We start from the raw sequence: 22863 nt of genomic DNA on the forward strand, positions 1-22863 counted from the left end.
TTTCCTTCTCATGGTCCAAAGTTTAAGTCCATGTATAAAGTTGTGCACAGCGATGAAGAATTATTTTAAATGTCCAAAAGAACCATGAACTATTACCTTAATACAAATAAATAGGAGTAATATTGTAACATGCTAATTTTTTATAATTATTTATCTACATAATTTTTTGTAAATTATTATATTTTATTATAATAAATATTATCTAAGTTTATAATGAATGAAATATTATCTTAGTAACGTACATTTTATTATTAAATTTGACTATTTTTTAGACAACTTCATAAACACACTATAAAATATGAGAAATTTTATTTAAGAAAATTTAAACAATATATAACCTAAATGGTAGTTTATTTATAATAGATTAAGAATGTACATAGTTAGGCAGAAAAATCTCTAAAATAAATTTTATAAAAATTTTCTAAGGATTAATTTAAGAAATTTATTATGCTAATATATTAAGTTAGAAAATTATAGAAAAATGTTCAATAGGACATATAGGATTTTTTGTTCATTATAGTATATTTAAGATAACTAATAAAATTGTCTAACTAAAAAAAGTAAAATATAGGTTTCAACCAATCAAAATGTGACATGAGTAATTATCAAATAATTAAATTAAAATTAATTAAAATAATTTGGAGATTATTAAGGTGTCTAATTATATGTTTTTGAGGGTGAGAAATTCAATGGTGAATTTAATTTCTCTGAATCTTGTTTGGATTGTGATACATAAAAAGGATTGTATAATGTTGGGACACATCTGGAGGCTATTTGGTCGGATTCTCAATCACAAAGTGAGTAAAGAAGAAGAAGAATAAGAGAAATTAAGAAAAATTGGAAGAAAACTAGCAAAATATTGGAGAATTATGCATGTGTTTGATATTTAATTTCATTCATGCTTTTGTGTTTTGGATAGTTGTAGAGAAAATTTTGATTATTATTTTTAAGTTTAGTTGCTTGAAGCCATCCATAGATTGGAAGACTTGGATTATGCGATGAATTTGTTGTTTTTAAAGTGATTTTAGTATGTTGTTGTTGGATTGATAACTACACTTGGATTTGATGATTTAGTGTTAGAATTTTGAAGAATGAATGGTGTGTATGATGGTGGAGGATTCAGCCCTAAGGTTGAAAAAAGGGACAAAATGAAAATTTTCAAAAAAGTCCAAGGGCAAAATGGTTATTTTCATTCCTCAGGGGCATAATATAATTTTTTTTAAAAGATTAAGGAGATAATATAATGAAAATTTTTCAAAAAAGTCCAAGGGAAAAATGGTTATTTTCATTCCTCAGGGACATAATATAAATTTTTTTAAAGATTAAGGATATAATGATAATTTAATAATGTTTAGGGACATAAATGGAATAATAGGAAATGTTAGGAGTATAATTGGAATTTTAAAAAATAAATAGAGGTATAATTCAAAATTTTGAAAATAAGTAGGGATAAAACTAGAAATTTAAGAAAAATTTTAAGGTAAATTTAGAATATTAATTAATGAGAGTCATAAAATGTTAGGAAATGATCAATGACAAAAATGGAATATTAGAAATTAATCAAAGGTAATATTGGAAATAGTAATTAAAATTACAAGTATAATTAAATTTTTAGAAATAAAATCACATATCTAACTAAAAATTTGGGATAACATTAGAAGTATATTAGGAAATAAATTTAAAATAAAAGTAGTTTTATTTAACTAATTAGTTGAAAGTAAGTTATTTAATTTGCTAAATGTAGGTAAAGTTTATTGATTTGATTTATTATTGAAATGATGAATTGATATAAATACATATGACATACTACATGGATATGGTGCATAGTGTGATCTTTTAATAATAAAAAGTTGGAGGAAAAAGAAAATAACTTGTGAACAAATTTAATAATATTTATATTTTATTGTCAATAACGGTTGATGGTAAAATAAGTGAGAAATAAGGTTTTGATAAAAGTCTCTAATAAAATTATTTTCTTTAAATTTATTATCGAGACATTTGATAGTATGAGGTAACAGTGACATTGATGAATGATAATGAAAAATAGAACGAGCTATTATGTGAAATATGGAATCATAATTTGAGCTATCGATTTAGTCACAATAAATGTGGTTAAGTATAATATGTAAGACATGACCTAAACTTAGGAGATTGGATATTTGGTATAGGAAGTGTTTGGACATGAGCAATCCCACAAACAATCAATTTTTATTTGATTTTGAGTTAAAAAAAAATATAAATTTCAACAATACACATAAACATTTATTAATTATAACAAGTTTGCATTTAAATTTAAAATAAAAACTGACAATTACTTTAAGATATTATGCATTTTCCAAGAATAAATAAAAAGGATGTTGAATTTAGAACTTTTCATTGACCGATTGTGCACCATTTTTCTAATGCCAAATTTATTGTTTTTTTAGTCAATTTTTCTCTAGATCAGTTATGTAATTTATCTAAACCAATCATTTGACTGATTCACCAATTTTCCAGTTCAACCATGGATTCAATTCAATTTTCAAAACATTACTTTTTACCCACCCGTTTAACCGATGGGTTCGATTCAACTCTCAAAACATTACTTTATATACCCGAGATACGTAAGAGTATTATAACAACAAAATTATCTTTTCAATATTTATTACAATTGTATATCCTTTGAACTCAAAAATATTAATTAATATAAATCATTCCCTTATAAATTAATTCGCATTTGGTCAATTGGTTTAGGGTAATACAGTCCCAAATTGGTTGACTTGCTCATTTTTATGATACAGGATGGTCCATAATCAATCATATTGTCTTGCTAGTTGGGGTCTTGCATCCACTTGAGGCCAGGCCAAGTATGGCTGTAACTGGGCCGAGCTCTAGCCATGGATGAGCCCAACATATATAGGCTCAAGGACATGTCACTGCGACATTTTCCGAAAAGGATTAATAACCGTCACAATGACCAACAACAGTTAGACAAGGGGGCAAGGAGTAAAGATGGAAGCATATCACCCTTTTGTATCCTCTGGCACGAATGAGACCTCCATCACAAGACAGGCACACTTCCTAATAAGAACACATGACATAGATTGAACATCTTTTATTGAGAAGGATTCAAAAGACACCAAACATGTAATGGCTTACCAAGCATTTAGAGGTGAACTTCAGTACATATCCTAAATGGCTTACCAAGCATTTAGAGGTGTGATGACGGATTCACGTGGATGAGTCAATCAAGTCTGAATCGGACTGGGTCAGGAAAAAAAAAAAAAAAACACCATTTAAACTAAATTTTAATCCAATTCACTTAACTCGTGAATCAAATAAATTCAAACCAAAATAAATCAAATTGACTTGTTTAATCTACTACAATTAATATATATATATATATATATATATATATATATATATATATTTATATATGTAGTTTATATAATTATTATTTAAAATTTTGATTAATATTCTTTTTATGTATTTACATTTGAATCAATAATAGACTTTATTGTTAATAAAAAAAATTATAACTTTATTTTATTTATTAAAAATAAAAACATGTAATTTTTTTAATTATTTATTGAATTAACTTGTTTAAATAAACAAATCGTGTTATGCCAATCCGTGTGAGCAGAGTGAATCACTTTGGCACCTCTAAAAGCATCGCAAGATCGCTTGTAGATACATTTCTTGACTATTAATTAAGCTAAATAAAAAGTTCATCAACTTTAATCGAAGATTAATTAATAGTTAAGCAATCATGTCTAAAACTCTACTGAACTAGTTGTGACTTGAGAGGGAGAAATTTAATCAGGAGAACACTGATAACCCTGGAACTTTCTTAAATTCTTGCATATTTTTGCCTTACCGAGCTAAATTATATGTTCTGATATATCTCTTAAGATAAATAATTCAGGTTTATTTTATATAACCACTTATCACAATATAATCTTGCACATTGTACATAAAGTATGAAGTTATCACAAAATAATTTTCATATTGTACATAAAATATGAAGTTATTGACATACAATGAGAGGAAAATGCGAGACGAGTGATAGCAAAGAGTGGTTTAACTTAACTTCAGATACAGAACTAACAAAAACATTAAAATCTGTGATTAGTGAGTGAACCTTGAAAAGGCCATTAAATCAAAATCAATAAAGCAGCACAGCAGGGACTATGCCAGTGTGAAATTCCCAGTGACAGTCCGCAAAATGTTTGAAACATATCTAATCTGTCAAACATGGAAGAACCTACTACTACTACCATCTATATCATTCCCAAAAAATGGTGCAATTTTCTTGCTAGAGTTCTTCACTGAGAAGAGAACACAATTTAGGAAACGACAACAGTTTCATTCATCTAATGTCATGTCTAGATACAGCTTCCATCATAAATCTCATTCCCGGCTATGTGCTAAATACTTCAATATTCACACTTTATAACTCATTCAGCAGAGACCAGACAGATAAAATCATGTTTTGTCTTCACTCTTCATTACTTACCAATAGCCCAACCGAAATGCTCCAAACTCCTATGCAAATTGTTGTGCTTTGAAACCACAATTGTATTATTTAGAAATAACACGGGTCGGCTAATAAGTATCAATGTTACGTCACACTCCCAGACATTCAAGTACTAATCGCACTATGGTAGTTACCCAGTGATGTAGCTCGAGGCATAAAAAGTCAGTATAACCCACAATCAACATCAACAGTTTTGACGAGTTTCCATTTACACTTATGTGATAATGGTGGGCTAAGAATTAAGATTGTAGAGTAGCACAAGCAGGCAATCAAAATTAAAATGACTTTGCAGTTTATTAAGGAAGATCAAAGACATTATAAAAAAGTGAAGATAGAAAAATGGGAAACCAAGGACCAGTAGTTTTATCTGAATTCTAACGACAGCTTCTCCCCTACCTCTCCTAATAGAGTTGCCTTTCAACAAAGTCAAGAAATAGCACCTCATTTAAGAATCTTTGCTTTAAATAAAGGCTAGATAAACTCTTGCGTGCCTCCTCCCCATTAAGGATGTCAGTGAACTAGTTGACTTTCAAAGCATCACACAAACCGAAATTTTAATTATAAACGTCTTCTAGTGACCAATCCCACCACTTAAACTGCTACTCCATTATACAATCAATCGGCTTGATACACAACTCAAAGAACAAACATTAAAACATAGATTCAAACTCTATTCAGGTAAACTTGTCCATAAGTACTTTTAAAAGAGAAAAATAGAAAGAAATAATGAATCAAGCTTCTCCATAAGTTAATGGATAAACTAATTTGTAGAATAAATTTCTTCTCCAAAATCTTACTTTTTAACTATTATGGAGAAACTTATTTCCACTTTTCTTCTAGAAGTTTACCCAAACGGAGCCTCAATCAGAATCATTATAAAAAAGTAAAGAGGCTACAAAGGCAAATCGTGTTTTTTTTTTTTTTTTTTAATTGAATTGAATACTACCCTAAACATGCAAAGGAGCTAGTGAAATGAGGTACTATGAAACAAGGACTAGATTGATTAAACTTGAGATATGAAAGCAATCTATGATTAATTAGTCTCCGTGTTTTACAGAATAGAGCATAGAAAGAAAAAAAAAAAAAAAAAAGCATAGAAAGAAACGTGAAAAGTGTCATACATCCAAATTCTCCATCTGAATGCTGCTCTTGAGCGGGACGTACTCGCCAAGGTAGCCACCAAGATGGTCATGCAACGCAGTCTTATCAATCCCCTGGTGATGGAAACTCTTACAAACATAATAAAAGACGCTCTGCACCAACAACCCAACGAGGTTGACAATGACCAAAAGCCCCACGAGGAAGCCGCCAACGACAATCCTGGTGAAGACCCCGTAGGAGTCCCCACCGTGCACGACGACGACGCTGAAGAGAGCGGAGATGAGGGCGCAGACGAGGAGGTAGGCGGCGACGAGGGCGGCGGCGTACTTGGTCCTCCCCTTGAGAAGGTGGTAGCTCTTCTTCATGGCGGCGAGGCCGTAGATGGGCTCGAGGACGGAGACGACGCTGGCGAGGTGCCAGAGCGCGGTGATGTAGACGTGGGCGAGGAGGAAGAGGGAGAGGAGGGTGAGGAGGGCGAGGAGGAGGAGGAGGGAGTTGTTGGTGTCGAGGGCGAGGAGGAGGAGGAGGAGGGAGAGGAAGATGAGGGAGTTGTAGAGGAGCATGAGGAGCGTGACCCAGAGGAAGGTGAGGAAGAGGCGGTTGAAGACGCGGGGGATGGCGGAGAGCGTGGCGGAGAAGGAGACGGGCTTGGCGGTGTAGAGGGAGGCGACGGTGAAGACGACGGCGGCCGTGGAGAGGAGGGAGAAGGCGAAGAGGAAGATGAGGTACGAGAATTGGATGAGGAGGAGGAGGGTCCACTCGTGGGAGGCTTGCGAGGGGGCTATGAAAGGGGACTGCAGCTGGGAAATCAGAGGGTGCGTGAAGAGCGTGTGTGCCAGGATTGCGAAGGAGAGAGGGAAGACCAGGGTTAGGGTTATGAGGTAGAATGTCTTTGGTGAACGCTTCGGGATTGAGATCGATTCCCTCACGATCTCTGGGATCGTTAGGAATTGCAGCTCCTCCGCTGCCAGATCCATTTTCGCTTCTTCTTTCTTCCTAATTGCCTCCGATCATCTTCATCTCTTCTTTTCTTTCTTTTCACTCCACACCTTTTATGTTTCGCACCCTCGCCCCACCGCCTATATACTATCTAAAATTCATAAACCAACTTTGCTTCTCTATCTTATCTTATTATTTCTTTTTTATTCAACCGACATCTCTTTTTTATTTATAAATAAGATAAAATTGTTTACTTATCTTATATTTTCATTTTTTCTTTATTAAATACGTTTATTTTAGGCTAACTACGTTATTGTACCCCTATTTTTACGCAATACGTATGTTCTTGTTCGTAAATAATTTATTTATGACAGATTTTATGGTGGAAGGTTCAATGTGTGTCTGTTTTAATATCAACACACTTTTTAAAGTCCGTTCAACTTAATCTATGAGTCTTGTCTATTTGAATTTAATGAATATTTGAAGTTTGTGAACTATAAAACAAACACGCTCTTAACAATATTTCTCGGTGTGCAATTTTATTTTGGTTTTCTTTAATTGTTACATCTATTATTTTTAAATTATTAGTTGATATATTACCAATAGACCCATAATCCATTGGACCGTGGTCATTTTTGGGCCACCAACAATCTTGACCTCACCTCGAGAAAAATCCTAATTTATATTAATATACAAGGTACGTGCGTTATAAATAAGAGACTCACATACCTACAAGAAATAACTTAAGCATTAAAGTCTCTTTTACAAATACCTTTCTCATTTTGGACTCACGTATGAAGTAGAAGAAGTTTACTGATCTTATCAAAAAAGTCGTCCCTAAACCGATTTCAGGTAAGAACAGTTTAGATTTTTTTTCTTATTTTTTCTTAATTTGTTCGTTGGACAATATCTTCTTCTGAGACACCACCAATCTCTCTTTGATGTTGTTAGAGAAAGAGGCAAAAAAAAATTTTTCCATCTCATAAAATTGTGTATATAAAACAAAATTACAAATCAAATTTATAATTTAGATCTAAAAAGGAAAAGTCAAGATAATTACATGTCAAGATGATAAAGTATAGTTTACACCTTGCACAAAGACACAAAATACATATTTGTATTTAATTCCTTTCCATTGTGAATATTATTATCAATTTAATTATATAAAGTCAACTTAATTATCATATTTGATGGTATTGTCAAATTACTATATAAAAAAATAAATTTCTTCTAAATTTTGAAATATAAGGATAAACCTTTTGAAAATAAATAAGTTCATTGAACTTAAAATTTATCACACAATTAAAAAAGCGATTTTAATCACAAAATTAACAATTAAAACAAAATACAACAATAATTAATTAAAAAAAATTAATTAAAAAAAGTATCAATTCAAGATTCTAATTATTGTATTAGAATTATCATTGTTATCGAATAAATAAAATTATTATGACGAATCAGTAATGGGAGGTTGAAATAGTATATTTAAAATCCCATTGTAATTTTGATAAATTAAAATAAATAAATAAATAATTTAATAAAAAGTATATAATTTTTTTATTAACTTTTAAGATAGATACATCCATTAGCTAAAGGTCAAAAACTAAAATTTGTTAATTTTAAATATTACTACTGTATTAATTTTTTAGTGTGTAAAATGCATAGGATGATGATTATTTTATATAATTAAAATTACAATTAAAATTTATAATCAATAACTATTTCAATATATAAATTATATTCCATGTTAATATACAAAATTATTTTAACTATTAGTATATTTTAACAACATTTTCATTAAAATAATCCCCAATAAATATTATTTTAAAATTAGAAAACTCACAAAAATATAAAATTCTAAAAATTCTATTATTAGAAAATAAAAATTAGATAAAAATTACATGTACTATTTTTTTTATTCATAAAAGTTACAATTACAATATTAAAATTTGAGTTTAAAATTATATATATATATATATATATATATATATATATATATATATATTACCTAAACTCTTACTTATACATGTTAGTATAAATATAATATACCCATATTTACATGTAATACTATAAATTTTATCAATGTTGTTCTTGGATCATAATTAAAACTTCACTTCAATAAATGTTAACTCATATTTTAAAAATCTAATTATGATTAGAGAAGAATATAAATAATACTTATAAATTATAAAATCATATCAAACCACTAAAGTCGACATAAACATAATAATGGAGGGGATGTATAATGTAGACACGATTTTAGGTTTAAAATTTTTAATTGTTGAATAATAAGAAAAAAATTGAAAAATTAATATTACGCGAAATAAATTATGTTAAATGTGGGTTGTAATAAAGAGGGAGAGGATTAAGTTCGAGTATTATAGTTTATATTATTATTTATATATAGAGGCCTTACTGGTTCGACTAGTGAGAGAGTGAGAGAGGCGGGCACAGGCAGCGGTAGCACTTGGTTTTGTTGTTATCATCTTTCATTTCTTAGGGTTCACATTTTCCCTCCTTTCTCTCTCTTTCTCACACTCTTTCCCTTTCAATTTCATTTTGCTTTAACCTAACCGCGTTTTTTCCTCCTCTTTTTCTCAGAACTCAAACCTTAATTCCCAAAGCGACCAAAAGGATTTGGTTTTAAGGTTTGTTTGTTACGTCAAATTCTTCAATTGGAAGCCCTCTTATTAGGAATTGCACTGTGTATCTCATTGAATAAACTGATTATGTGATCTGGTACAGGCGTCGTGTCATATATGTAGTGTTCTGTCTTTAACTCTGCTTTGTATTTTGCATAGGTTTTATGTTACGAAGGCTACATTGCACATGATTATGTGCTTCTTATCTACTGAATTCTCTGCAACATTGTTTTGTATTCGATTCGATGATAATGATGATTTTTCTCACGTTTATGGGTTAGTTAAGATTTTGTACAAATATTGTTGTCTGTAAAAGAGAAATATGTCAAGTTCTTTTTATTTTTCAATGACATGGATAGAAAAAGATACGTCTCTTCAATAATTTACTAGTTTTCTGAAGATACCTCTACCTGTAGAGTCAGTCGGCAATTGGATCCACTGAAGCATAATCCAACCCCTATATTAATTGGCAAATATATTGCTTTGAGATGCAGCTAATTATTTTATTAATTATCATTTTTAAGGATGTATGTCGTTTTTCAATTCATGAACTTCTTTACTGCATATGAATTTAAGGTGCTAATTGGGCTTCATTTGTGTTTGATGTGCTGCAGTGGGTGCAAGGGGAGTAGACAAGCAGGGGAACCAACCCAAGCCCACTAGTGGAACGGATTATAAGTTGCAATTGCAAACAATTGCGAGTGTTTGCATTGTAGAGAGCAGGGTGGTTAGGGTTAGAATAAATTGAGTGTGGATGGGGAAAGAGGAGGAAGAGATGCGGGGTGAGATAGAGGAACGACTGATAAATGAAGAGTACAAGATATGGAAGAAGAACAGTCCTTTCCTGTATGATCTGGTCATTACGCATGCCCTCGAATGGCCTTCTCTCACTGTGGAGTGGCTTCCTGACCGCCATGAACCCCCTGGCAAAGATTACTCTCTCCAGAAGGTCATCTTGGGCACCCACACTTCTGAGAATGAGCCCAATTACCTCATGCTGGCCCAGGTCCAACTCCCCCTTGATGATGCTGAGAACGATGCTCGCCACTATGATGATGACCGCCCTGACATTGGTGGCTTTGGCTGTGCCAATGGAAAGGTTCAGATCATCCAGCAGATCAACCACGAGGGTGAGGTTAACAGGGCTCGCTATATGCCCCAGAACCCCTTCATCATTGCGACAAAGACTGTTAGTGCTGAGGTTTATGTCTTTGATTATAGCAAGCATCCCTCTAAGCCCCCTCTTGATGGGGCCTGTAACCCTGATTTGAGGCTTAGGGGTCATAATACTGAAGGTTATGGCTTGTCCTGGAGTAAGTTCAAGCAGGGCCACTTGCTTAGCGGTTCTGATGATGCTCAGATTTGCTTGTGGGACATTAATGGCACTCCCAAGAATAAGTCCCTCGATGCAATGCAAATTTTTAAGGTTTGTAACTGCATCTTGCTTCTTGGCAGTTAGGTTAATAAGTGGTTGCAAACTGTAGATGATTTTATTGTTGTGACTAGGTACACGAAGGTGTTGTGGAAGACGTGGCTTGGCATTTGAGGCACGAGTACTTATTTGGTTCTGTTGGTGATGATCAATACTTGCTGATATGGGACCTTCGAACGCCAGCTGCCAGCAAGCCTGTCCAATCTGTTGTTGCTCATCAAAGTGAGGTGTGTTGTTATTGGAGAAGGAATTAAATATCATCATTACTTTTGTTTGAAATCTATAAATTTATGAGAAAGTTTGGCCTGACTCACTAATCACAGATGTTGAATCTATAAAGGGCATTGCTGGTTTAACATTGGTGACAAATTGAAATTAAAGACTTAATTATGGGTAATTAAAGGAAAATCAATAAGCTAAAACACATAAGTTTGCAACTGTGGCGAAGATTTAAGAACGGGACATTACTCCTCCCTCCAGTTGTATGTTGATACTATTTCACTTCTATGGCCTTTTCGTTTTTTGTTTGCTCAGACTTTTTGAGCTTTTTCTAATTTTCAGTCTGTCTGCTTCTGTAATGTTCTCCATTATGCTTTAGTTGCTTGTATCTTTTTAACTCTGCTATGTTCACCATATTTTGGCGGGTTTTCAATGTTTTTAAAATGCTAGTACTCTTCTATTCAATAACGTTCACTGTTATTATTTATTCATTTATTTTATCTTGGATATCTTGTTAGGTTAACTGTTTGGCTTTCAATCCCTTTAACGAATGGGTTGTTGCTACTGGATCTACGGATAAAACTGTGAAGTTGTTTGATCTGCGGAAGATCAGTAGTCCACTGCACATCTTTGATTCTCACAAGTAACATTCTCGTCAGATGTTTTTGTAATAACTCTATTTGTACTTGTAATTACCAGTTATTAATCTGGATTATTTTTTTTGGGTCCAACAGGGAAGAGGTTTTCCAGGTTGGCTGGAATCCAAAGAATGAGACTATCTTGGCTTCTTGTTGTCTGGGTAGGAGACTCATGGTGTGGGATCTTAGCAGGTATTGCTTAATAAAAGCATTATCATCTCTGTACTTTTTAGTGGATTTATTACTATTTATGGGTTTTACAGTTTTGGTTTGGACCTCAGTTTGATGCCCAGCCCTAGTGTCTACATCATGATCAGTGTTAAATCCTTAACAAGCAGTCCAATAGGTTCATGTTTCTTTAGGGGGGAACATGTTTACTTAGAGTTTTGGTTGCTTTTACATGAGTGTTAAAAATTCATGCTAAATTTTTTACCAAACAGATGATAGCTCCTCCTTCAAGAAAATTATTTGGATAACAACTTCTCTATTTGCACCCTTGGACTTAGTTTTAGTACGGTTTTATTATATATCAAGCAATCTGCATGGCTCCATTCCTACCACTACTTGTAGCGTGTAGCTCCAGTGTTTCAGCTGTCAATTGTTTAATCATTGAGGATTCATTTTCTGGTGAAAATAAATTATTAAAGAAAAAACCCTATAGTTATAAATCATATATGTTCTAAATGTTTGCCTTAATAGCATGGTTCACTCATTTGTTGTGCAGGATTGATGAAGAGCAGTCACCAGAAGATGCCGAAGATGGTCCACCAGAATTGCTGTTCATTCATGGTGGTCATACAAGCAAAATATCTGACTTTTCCTGGAATCCATGTGAAGATTGGGTTGTTGCTAGTGTCGCTGAAGACAACATTCTTCAAATATGGCAGATGGCAGAGAACATATACCATGACGAAGATGATCTGCCAGAAGAGTCGACGAAGCCATCCTAATGTAATTGTTCTCATGATATTAGCCTTAGTCTAGTGTGGAATATAGGTTCATTGTCGTGGACTATGGGAGCTTTTCCATGTTCTACTCGTGCTGTTACTTCGTTTTTCACCTTAGTTGTTGCTGTGTTTTTGTAAGGTGTGAACCATGATTGCCTGCTGAACAACCGAGACCTAGGTGTAACTTTCGATGGTAAAGGTTTCCCATTTATGTTTTACCAATTACCAAATACCATGTCCAATGTTATAGTGATCATAATCCATCGTAGTTGGAGTTGTGTATTGTCCAAAAAAAATATCCATTTACAGTTTCCAAAATTGCATTGCAAAAGAATCAGAAGAAAGTTTTGCAGCCAAATTAGAGCGATTAAAATTTACAACGTTAAGGTTTTATAAGTGAGATTTTTTCTTTTTTAAATGCATTTTGTAATACTTGTCCGGGCCTCTTCCAAACGATTTTAATTAAGATTTATTTTTAAAATTTACAAGTTTTCAGGCATTAAAAATCTGTTTTTAATTAAAATATGTTTTTTTTGGAAGATACTCAGATCCCAGCTTATTCGTAGTCCAGCCAAGTTAAAACCTTTCTAGCAAATAGTTCTTCTATTTATAAGCCCCGTATTTGAAAGTTTATTTTGGTAAAATTAAACTCTCGGGAGGCGATTGAGGTATAATATTGTATTTTCAAAAAAATTATCTTTAGGAATGTTATTCTTGAAAACATGTTTGATTGACGTTATTGATTTAAAAAAACATTTTTTATTTAATAAATGAAAAATTGTGGAATAGTAAGTAAAAAAAGGTAGTTATTTAAAAAAATAATTTTCATTTCCTTGGAAATATAAGATAATATCAAATGAGAATCATGTCAAATGTGAATGTTTTAAATTCTTAAATAAAATATACCGAAAAATATCTTTTTATAATCTTCTAATAAATATTAGAATTTGTAAACAAAAAAATATTGGAATAGATATTTTCACCTTCACATTCTCGAAAATAGAAAAACTTTGAAACAAACACCTCCTTGTTTACGTGATGAATTTATAAATACTTACTAATTTATTTTTTATTGAGTAGAGTCAGCAATGAGGCGAATCTCCTCACGTACATCACATTAAATCGTAAATATATGCGTGATTGTCAGCCTTAGTGTCAAATCTCCTTGATTTCCTTACTTTACAATATTTGGGAAAAGAGGAGGGCTATATCGTCCGAAAAGGATTCGAAATAACGTCCGAAAATTTAAAATATTAATATTTTATAATAATTTTACTATTAAATAATTATTTAATTTAATATTTTATAATTTAAATTAATTTTTTAAAGATTCGGAACGTATTTCGGAACACGTTTTCGGAGTTTGTAGAATTTTTCTTGAGAAAAAGGTATAAGCAGATGATGTCATTTTGAATTTTTTTACACTATTTTGTCACAAGACAAGTTTTCTATAATACTCGCTGTGTTGATATCTTTCCAATGTTCGAATTCGAGCACACTACAAAAAAACCTTGATTTATTTGCCACGGTTAATGCAAATATTTATTAACTTATGCTTTCGCCATTTTAATCTTAGTTTTCGTTATAACCTTTTTTTGGGTAGTAGTTTTCGTTATAAACTTGTTACTCAATCCTTATTATTTTCTAAAAAGAATGAACAATAACAATTCAAACCTCATCAATCCTTATTATTTTCTTGCTAATTGAAAAATTAAATTTAAAAATTATATATGTATCAAATTATTTTATTATACATAATTCATAATAGCTGAGGTGATTGCGATTTTGGTTGTTGATTAACACAAATAGATAGGTGCTTTCGTGATAATACTATCTGGTGACATAAATTACTGCCATAATCAACCTAATTTTTAACTTTAAATGGAATATTACATAAGATTTAAATCTACTAAATTAAACTACTCTGATCAATAACTCGCCCTGTTATATCTTTTATCATAACTTACGAATATACTTTTTTGCGAGAAGATTTTATGCATATAAAACTGCTTGCTTAGAATTAAAAAAACAGCGCCTTATATTTAAATTCATTTCAATTAGGCATGAGAATCTAATCCGTCCCGGAAGTAAATACCCGAACTCGCCCCGATTTGAACGGGAAAAACCCGTGTTTATCAGATTTGAATTTGAGTTCAGATTTTTCTCGATTAATAAAATTGGGGACGGGAACGGGAACAGGAATGTTAATACCCACCTCGCCCTCGCTCCAATCCCCGCTTAATAGTATAATTAAAAAATTATTTTTATATATATATAAATCAAAATTAGAAATATTTATATATAAAAAATTATATTATTTCTTTTATTTTATCTTTTTTAAATTTGTTTATATTTATTTTTTTTAAAAAAATAAGAGCGAGGACGGGGACAGGACAGGGAAACCCAAACCCTACTGGAGGTGGGAATGGATACTCAAATTTTACCCCTAGCGAGTGTCGGAGACAAGGGCAGGAGCAATTTAAATTTGCAAGGACAGAGACGGGAAACGTAAAACCCGCCCTTGCCCTGCCCTTGCCCCGGTGCCATGCCTAATTTTAACATAGATATAAAAGGGAAGATTTGTGCAGGTGCACGGGTCAACTAACTAGGTATTTTCTTAAATGAATGAACAATAACAATTAATACTCATTAATTCATATTATTTTCTCGCCGATTGAAATTTTAAATGTAAATATTTATGTATGCATCAACTTACCTGTTTTCACTGTTTCACACCCCACCACAAGTATCTTGGTTCTTTTTTCATTGGATTCCTCCTAATCATGTTTTTTATGGTTATGAAAATACTCTCCACCGACGGAAGCACAAACAAAAACTAATCTCATGATAAAAAGAAAATTGAAAAGAATAATGAAGAATCGCAAAGGGGGTCTTATTTTGATTGTAAGGTGATTATGTTAATCTATTTTATAATAATTTATTATTACAGAGCATATAATAAAAACATAGCGTATTGTATAAAAATTAAAGCATGCGTTGTAATTAAACACAGCAAAATGTTTTCATACGTAAAATATATAGCTACTGTCAGTTTTTCCGAAACAGCGAAACTAGTCATAGGAAATTTTATCAGGTGACTTCATTTAAGATCGACATGTATATCAAAAGTTAGCAAAAAAAAAAAAAAAAAAAAAAAAAAAGAAAAGAAAAACATGCATACATTAGTTTTCCTCAAAGCGCCGTAGCACAGACTCAGCAAAGCTTTTTTGCCTACAAATGATTATGATAATCAATGAGGAAAGTAATATTATTTAAGTTTCTCAAAAATGAAAAATGTATTAAGAAATCTAGCATGAAATGACTGGTTTGTACAAGCAAATTCTAGCAGACAGAACTAATTACAAAATATGATAAATTTTAATATAATATTTAACAAATCCTATATGGAAGGTAGATACATGAAATGCTGCCTACGCTAAATTTCACGTACAATATTCTGTTGACGCGTAGCAATATTCTGTTGTTTCCATTTTTTTGTTTTTAATAATAATTACACAAATGTCACTTAGTTTTCACTTTTCAGATATATTAGGTAAATTATGCTCCCTACTACCCTCCCTTCTATTTTAAAAGATTACATCCCTTCTCTAGTTCTCTCCTTGAGAATAAAGTGCCCTTTAGTCAATTTTTGAAGTAAGCGAACTTCTTAAGGGCATTTTCTCTCTCTCTCTCTCTCTCTATATATATATATATGACATGCATAATTCTAACTATAACATCTCTTCTCGCCTTGAAAATAATGTGTTATCCTTTAGTCTATTTATCTATCTATCTCTCTGACATGCATAAATATGATTCTAATTATAATACCCAGATCACAAATACAATATCATAGTCGAGAGATTGGGAAATTGAACATACTTTCCTTCTCTGTGCTTTGGGCTAGGGCGAGAATACTTCAGATATCCATCCCAAGGAACCTTTTTAAGCCCAGCACGAATTGAGATTATGTCTCTCACCCTACACCATTGAAATAATACATAACATTTCAATGCCTTGAAAAATGTAGACATTTACGCACATGCTACCACATACTGCATATTCCATAAAATCTGAAACTAAGATCTTTTACCTTTCTGCAAATTCAATGGGTGTCTCTCCTGGCTTCAGATTTTGTGGCTCCAAGTACCAAACATCGCAAACTACAGCCCAAGATGTCATTAATTGCAATAGATGAGTAGTGAATGATTGCCTGCAAAAATATAAGATGCAGCAACTCTTATACAGCAATACAAGAAAAAAGTAAATGAATAAAAACATAAATAATTAATAACATGTAACAAGCCTCTTCTTACTTTCGACTATTCCAAAAAGCATCGACGAAAATTTTATTGTACTTGATTGCAACTGGGCAAACTGTGCAGCCAAGTTCAAATGCACCCTAAACATCATTAAAATTACAAGAGGCTTCAATTAAAACTTTCAGACGACAGAAATTAGAATACAAGTAAACAGGGGGAAAATTAAAGAGGAAAAGGAAAGCATAATGTATGAGCAAAAGTGTAAAACTCGGCATTTCCCATTTAATGCAATTGCAAATGATCCAATACCTTCTTGAACATGACAGTGTAGTGATTATTTACACAAGTTCCTTCAGGAAATATAAGAAGAGGGTTATTGTTGGCTCCCTGAACATGATTCCTTAATCTGAAATATGAAAAGTCATGTAAGAATAAGATTTGAGGTATATACTTCCCAACATTTTCAATTATACTTACTTCCTTGCCACAATTTCTCGATCCTTTGCCTCTGAACGATTGAACCAGATACACCCTACACTCTCCAAAATGGTGCTCTGCAATAATCCTGTGAATGAAATGAAGAAATGCATCAGCTATCAGGCATAGTATGTGATTGTAAAGTGCCCCTCAAACTTTAAGGAAAATAGAGCTGGATGAGAGTAGACATGCAAGAAAAAAATAGTTTAGGAACAAATGTACTATAATAGAAAGATCAAAGATGTAGTAGCGCCTATTGAGGAGAGGTGACAAAAACTGCTCTAGCATAATTAATTTGGCTGTGATGAGAAGATCAAAGGATGCCCTAGTGTGAAAAGTAGATGGAATGGAAGATAATCTGGTTATAAGTGGATCCATCATCCATGTACATATAGCTGACCCCACCTAGGGCCTGTTTGTTCAAACTTGTAAAAGAAAATGATTTTAAGATTTTGTGTTGATAAGTGCAGGACCAAAAAGAAAAAAAGATTGTGTAAAAAGATGATTTATTATTTAGAGATTTTATATAAAGCAGATTTTTTTTTTGTTTGGCTATATTATAAAAACCACTTTTAATTCAAAAGGTAGTACAATTTCAGTTTTTCTAGAAATTACTCAAAATAATGAAAAATATTTTTCTTTTCAGTGTGACTTAAATATACTAAAAAAATTTGATTTTTTTTTTCAAAATAAAAGTATGTTTTCATTAAAAAGTTGCAACAAACAGACTCCTAGTATAACAAGGCTTGGTTATACTAATTCTTGAAAACCAAATTACCCAGATATGGCAAGCCACATGCAAATAAACAATTATACATTAAAAACAAACTTTCTTGTATATTATGCACATTATTCACATTCTCCGCTTTGAAAACAAATTTTCATTACAACAGGAGTTTTAAAATATACAGGAGATATCTCAGAAGAAGTGTGGAATTGTGTCAGCACAATTATTCTCAAAAATTTATTCACCCAGATATGCTATGTCACAAGAAAATATAGATTAAAAAATTTTGTTGATGATATAGACAAGGTTTGTTGTGTATTTAAAGCAAACACAACAGCCCTATACACTTACCAACCCATCCAGGATGCTTCTGCATAATAACAGCAAATGCAGTCATCTGTTCTAAGATAATGAAATCAATCATGGAAGTATGATTGGCCACAAAAACCTGTTCAATAAAGGGAAATCCAGATTTAATAAATACATTCACATTTTTTATGAAAATGTGAATAAGAACATGGAAACATCAATATACATCAGACAAACCTGTCGTGGTCGCATACAAGGCCTTGGCCCATGGTAATTGACAACCCCGGTCCAGGATGCAACAAAGAAACTGCAAATCATCTCCACCAAACACCTCTGAAAGAAATGAAAATTGAGCAATTTAGAGGACATTGATTTGATACGCAGCAAGTCAGTACATTGGAGTTGCTATCCATCCAACGGAATGAAAATAAAGAGTAAATTAGAAGTTGTATACATCGTATGCCATGCACTAAGCTGCATACAGCATGTCAATCAAGTAAGTAGATATTTAAAAAATGAAGGGAAAAACAAATTATGTCCTCCTGTGAATTGGCCAAAATCTGTTGCATTCACGTAAAATAACAGCTTTTATCCACATGTATTTTTATTTTTCAACAACTACAGAATCTTCAGTTGTCTAAATTAGCCATTCAAAAAAGCTGGTATTTTTATTAGTACTCTTATAAATTATTTTCCACTCAGTACCAGTAAGACAACTGAGAACCAGGAGTTCATTTTGCATTTTAAGATAATATAACTCAGAAAGTTGACGCTTTTCTCTTTTACTTTTTAAGGACTTAGTAAGTTTGAACTTCCAAGATGTCTTAAAATTTCAAGCTATCAGACATTAAATGCTACTTTCCTAGTGCGCAAAACCGAGAAACATAACTCTATGTTGAAATTGTTTAAATGGGACAAAATGGAAAACCAAGAATAAGCTGAATAGATACCTCAATCTTTCGCCTCATATCATCATTTCCTTTCAGGAGGAAGTTCACAGGAATGAAGGATGAAAGAAATATAATCCAACCTAATGTCAATACTAGTACCCTGCAGAGTCAGATAAGACACATTTCATGTCCAGAAAAAGATTACAGTAAAGTAAGACATTAACATGAGAAGCATAAAAGATAGACTAATAGGCCAAACACAAACTTTACATCTGAAATTGCAAAATTTGAAAAAAATTCATTTGATTTATTAATGAATACGTTGCATGGATATAAGTACCATACCAAGTATAGGTACAGGTACGGGATGAGATTTTTCAAAAATCTAAGGTACAGGTATGTTAATGTAAATCTTAAAAAATGTACATAAATTAAAAGAATTATATATAAACACGATTAAATTGTATAAATAATAAAGAAACACAAATAAGCCTAATTTACAACATAAAAGGAGTTAAATTCTTCAAAACGGCAAAAAAAACTCATAAGAAAAAACTACAACATGTAAATGTTCATCAATCAATATTATAGGCCCTAAATATGACCATGATATCACACTTTAACAATTTCAATCTCATAATTTTTTTTATCAACCAATATTATGAAAAGAATCATCTCTAAATTTTGTTCATCAAGAGAAAGAGTAACAACTTCAAGAAAGCCAATCTTTAAAATGAATGTCATTCATCTTCAAATGATTCACAATGATTGATTTGGAATGAGTTATACATGGTACTCAATATGATTTTAAGTGGTCAAGAACAAAGAGTCTCTTATGCCATACACAAGTAAGGACACACATACACAACAATAACATGAATGATAGCAAGTAAATCAAAGGAATTTTTTTTTCATTCACTAATGGACAATGCTTTATTTATTAGACTAGGGGTTCGAGCTTGATATGTACCCATAAGTACCCAACTTTTATTGTTGGAAAATGCTTTTGGTAAGTATCCAAAGTGTACCAGGCACAGCAGGTATGAGTATGTACCTGGTATGTGTACGACATGATTTTAGGAGTACCCATGCTTCAATTATGAAATTCTTTGTTCAAAGGGAATTCCTTTGATTTTGAAATCTGTCATTTATGTTGAGCATATACAATGTAAAAATTTGCTCAAATTTGGTGGGATGTGATTTATTTTAGTTTTAATTATTTAAATTGACAAAATTGCCCTTATTATACTTTGAGAGAGAAATCATATAATTTAAGGCTAAAAAAGTAAAATTACCAAAACAAAATTCAAGAAAAAGGAAATCAAATTCGTTCAATTTTTTATTGATTCCAAATGCAAGAAAAAGGAAATTAAATTTAATTAAAATTAAAGTTCAAATTATATACTAACAACATTTTTCTAAAATGCTGTCAATCTTGATGCATATGTCTAACAGAAAATGTAGTATTGAAAATTAGCTAGGCAAACTTTATGACTGAATGATTTCAGAACTACTATTGCATCATGAATTATATGCAAGTATATATAGAAAAGGAATAAGCTAACCTAAAAGGGAACAAAATCAAATATCGAATTACAACTCCACAGCACCACAAAGGAAGCAAATAAACATTCCAGTTCCAAGGTTCAGGAGGATTTGACTTGAAGCATCTTGTGAATGAATCCTATCCAACATAAAATTCAGAGTCAGTGAACAAAATCGGAGAAATATTTAAAGAAAAAGATGATTTGTCTAATAGCTCCAGGTTTGCATGTAGAATCTGAGATAGAGATTTTAAATATATTCTATTCATAGGGAAATCATCATGAGAACTCCACAGAAATATTGAAGAGATAAAGACAGAACAGTTCCTCTCTGCTGCATTGGCTAGGGATTGAATATTAAGGGTTTGGTGTGAAATCACTGATCATACTCAAAGGATTGTGGGATCTGCAGTTTTTAGTGTTCTAAATCTGTTTGATGCAGCTGAGTTCGTGGGATGGTTTTGTGACGTAGGCTGAGAGGGCTGCAAAAAAAAAAAAAAAAAAAACCTTATCTTCGCATTCCCTCACTTGTGCACTACCCTCTTCCTATTCTCATTCTTTGCACTCTCTATGCTATCCTGCTCTCTCATTTTCTGTTTTCTCTGGCATCTGCATTCTGCCATCTGCCTTCATTGACCAACATCTGTGTTCTGGTCTCTATTTCTCTGTTCTCTGTATTCTGCCTTCAGTGGTTGAGCAAAAAAATGTCTTCAAGTACTAGTGCTTGTGGGGCTGGTGGAAACTGACTATAGTAATGAGACTTTTGCTAGTGGAATGTTCTCTCTTCCAATTTTATTTTGTGTTATAGAAAACATAAGTGACTTATGAGTTGTATGAGACCTTACAATTATGAATTTCCAATTTTAGTTGAAGGTTGTGATTGTTATTTTTGTTACTATATTATTTTCTATGCGTATGTACATGAAGTAAACTTTTACATTTTCAGTATGATCTTACTATCATGTTATGATCTTTTGTTTTATGATCTTCCATCCCCTTCCCGATCCTAGGTATGATTTCAATTTTAACATTAAAAGACAGTCTATCATGGCAAGTTAATATTTAGTTTTAGAAAAGGCTGAATTCTTCGATGTTTGACGTTGAATTCTCTCTGTAACAATTTCTTCACCAGTGTTTTCCTAAAATATAGTTGTTCATACAGTGAAACCATAAAGCAGAATAACTGCAAATAAATGCAAGGTCAAAATCTCACATCTACAATGGCACCTGCTGCCTCAAATAGACTAGGAGAAATGTCGAGCAAATCACACCTGAAATATAGAAGTTGTAAATCTGGAAATTGCACTGCCAGGAGATTTTGGAAAAAAAGCGGGGGGGTGGGGGGAACATTTATAAGGACAACTTCTTTTAATCTCCATTCCATTCCTCAATTAGATAACGCAAATAAAAAACTACTCCCTCTTTAATGCACCCTATTTTTCAGCATCTAAACAACAGTAAAATCAAGACATGGAAATGTAAATAGAGGAGGCACATATACAGGCGGAGCTTGCCAAGCCGTTCTTGCTGAACACTGGATCCAGAAGGAAGGTAATCTTCAATGTTGGGCCGATCAAGGTCCAATTCAGAACTTGACAATTTGAGTTTCCCAGTGTTATTCATCTCTGCTACGCTTCCACCACAACCAGAAAACAAGTGGCTAAGCTAGACTTTCCTGATCCTGAAACATGCACGAGCCTCCATTCAATGCAATAAATAAAGCCAGTGAAAAATGAACCGCTTCAATTATATCTTTATAAAGAGATAACAAATATCACCATTTGTTGCAGCAATTAATTGTAATATCTAATCTCCTCAGATTTGCTTCCATGCAATGAGAGAAAAATAGAAAACCCTAATGCTCCTTTGCCTAACAAGCGAATAATCTACAAAGCATAAATGAAAGAAAGTAAGAGATCGCATTGGGAGGAAAGCCCGAGAAGGAGAAAAGCGATGAAGAGGAGGAGCTCACCAACGAGGAATAGAAAGGGGACTGAGGTAACGATGAGCGATTGATTGCATGGGAGGTTGCAGAAACCAACTCTAACCAGAAGAAAGAGCGGAATGAGGCAACGAAGGTGTCACCACTGTAATTTCTTAAATCGGTGGAGGGTAGTTTTGTCTTAATCAAACACGAATTCGTCAGAGTCGTTGGGAACATGCCTACCGCGCGCGCGAAATGTTTCTTGAGTGGTTCACTGGTTCCTCCCTTTTTCACCG

General features: G+C 32.4%; 3 protein-coding genes and 1 long non-coding RNA gene across 6 annotated transcripts; 1 reads left to right on the top strand and 3 right to left on the bottom strand.

Annotated features, from left to right (window-relative positions):
• Positions 1-2657: 2657 nt before the first annotated feature.
• LOC145955333 (uncharacterized) lies at positions 2658-3348 on the bottom strand. The gene is made up of 2 exons (XR_014431951.1): positions 3139-3348; positions 2658-3060 (listed from the first exon to the last, which is right to left on the bottom strand). It is a non-coding gene; the product is annotated as an uncharacterized LOC145955333 (long non-coding RNA).
• A 2167-nt stretch (positions 3349-5515) lies between these two features.
• Positions 5516-6714, bottom strand: LOC109812806 (uncharacterized). The gene has a single exon (XM_020376862.3). The coding sequence runs from the start codon at positions 6592-6594 to the stop codon at positions 5632-5634; it is 963 nt and encodes a 320-aa protein (XP_020232451.1). The 5' UTR covers positions 6595-6714; the 3' UTR covers positions 5516-5631.
• Positions 6715-8908: 2194 nt separating this feature from the next.
• On the top strand, positions 8909-12664 carry MSI1 (Transducin/WD40 repeat-like superfamily protein). 2 transcript variants are annotated; one of them, XM_083068908.1, is made up of 7 exons: positions 8909-9057; positions 9158-9295; positions 9813-10624; positions 10705-10857; positions 11368-11492; positions 11584-11679; positions 12212-12664. In XM_083068908.1, exons 3-7 carry the CDS (start codon positions 9953-9955, stop codon positions 12435-12437), a joined length of 1272 nt encoding a protein of 423 aa, XP_082925034.1. In that variant the 5' UTR covers positions 8909-9057; positions 9158-9295; positions 9813-9952; the 3' UTR covers positions 12438-12664. The 2 variants fall into 2 exon arrangements, with proteins under 2 accessions (XP_082925034.1, XP_020232460.1); XM_020376871.3 differs by having other exon boundaries at positions 9158-9204.
• Positions 12665-15390: 2726 nt separating this feature from the next.
• On the bottom strand, positions 15391-22846 carry LOC109812816 (glycerol-3-phosphate acyltransferase 9). Of its 2 annotated transcripts, XM_020376878.3 has the most exons (14): positions 22616-22845; positions 22422-22529; positions 22145-22324; positions 21857-21914; positions 20665-20783; positions 19160-19259; positions 18447-18542; positions 18252-18348; positions 17174-17261; positions 17006-17102; positions 16751-16836; positions 16528-16647; positions 16317-16415; positions 15391-15665 (listed from the first exon to the last, which is right to left on the bottom strand). In XM_020376878.3, exons 3-14 carry the CDS (start codon positions 22264-22266, stop codon positions 15617-15619), a joined length of 1131 nt encoding a protein of 376 aa, XP_020232467.1. In that variant the 5' UTR covers positions 22267-22324; positions 22422-22529; positions 22616-22845; the 3' UTR covers positions 15391-15616. The 2 variants fall into 2 exon arrangements, with proteins under 2 accessions (XP_020232467.1, XP_082925035.1); XM_083068909.1 differs by lacking the exon at positions 22422-22529 and having other exon boundaries at positions 22616-22846.
• Positions 22847-22863: the final 17 nt, after the last annotated feature.

This window comes from Cajanus cajan, chromosome 2 (assembly GCF_000230855.2).
Source record: "Cajanus cajan strain Asha chromosome 2, NIPB_CcT2T_4, whole genome shotgun sequence".
Classification (NCBI taxonomy): domain Eukaryota; kingdom Viridiplantae; phylum Streptophyta; class Magnoliopsida; order Fabales; family Fabaceae; genus Cajanus; species Cajanus cajan.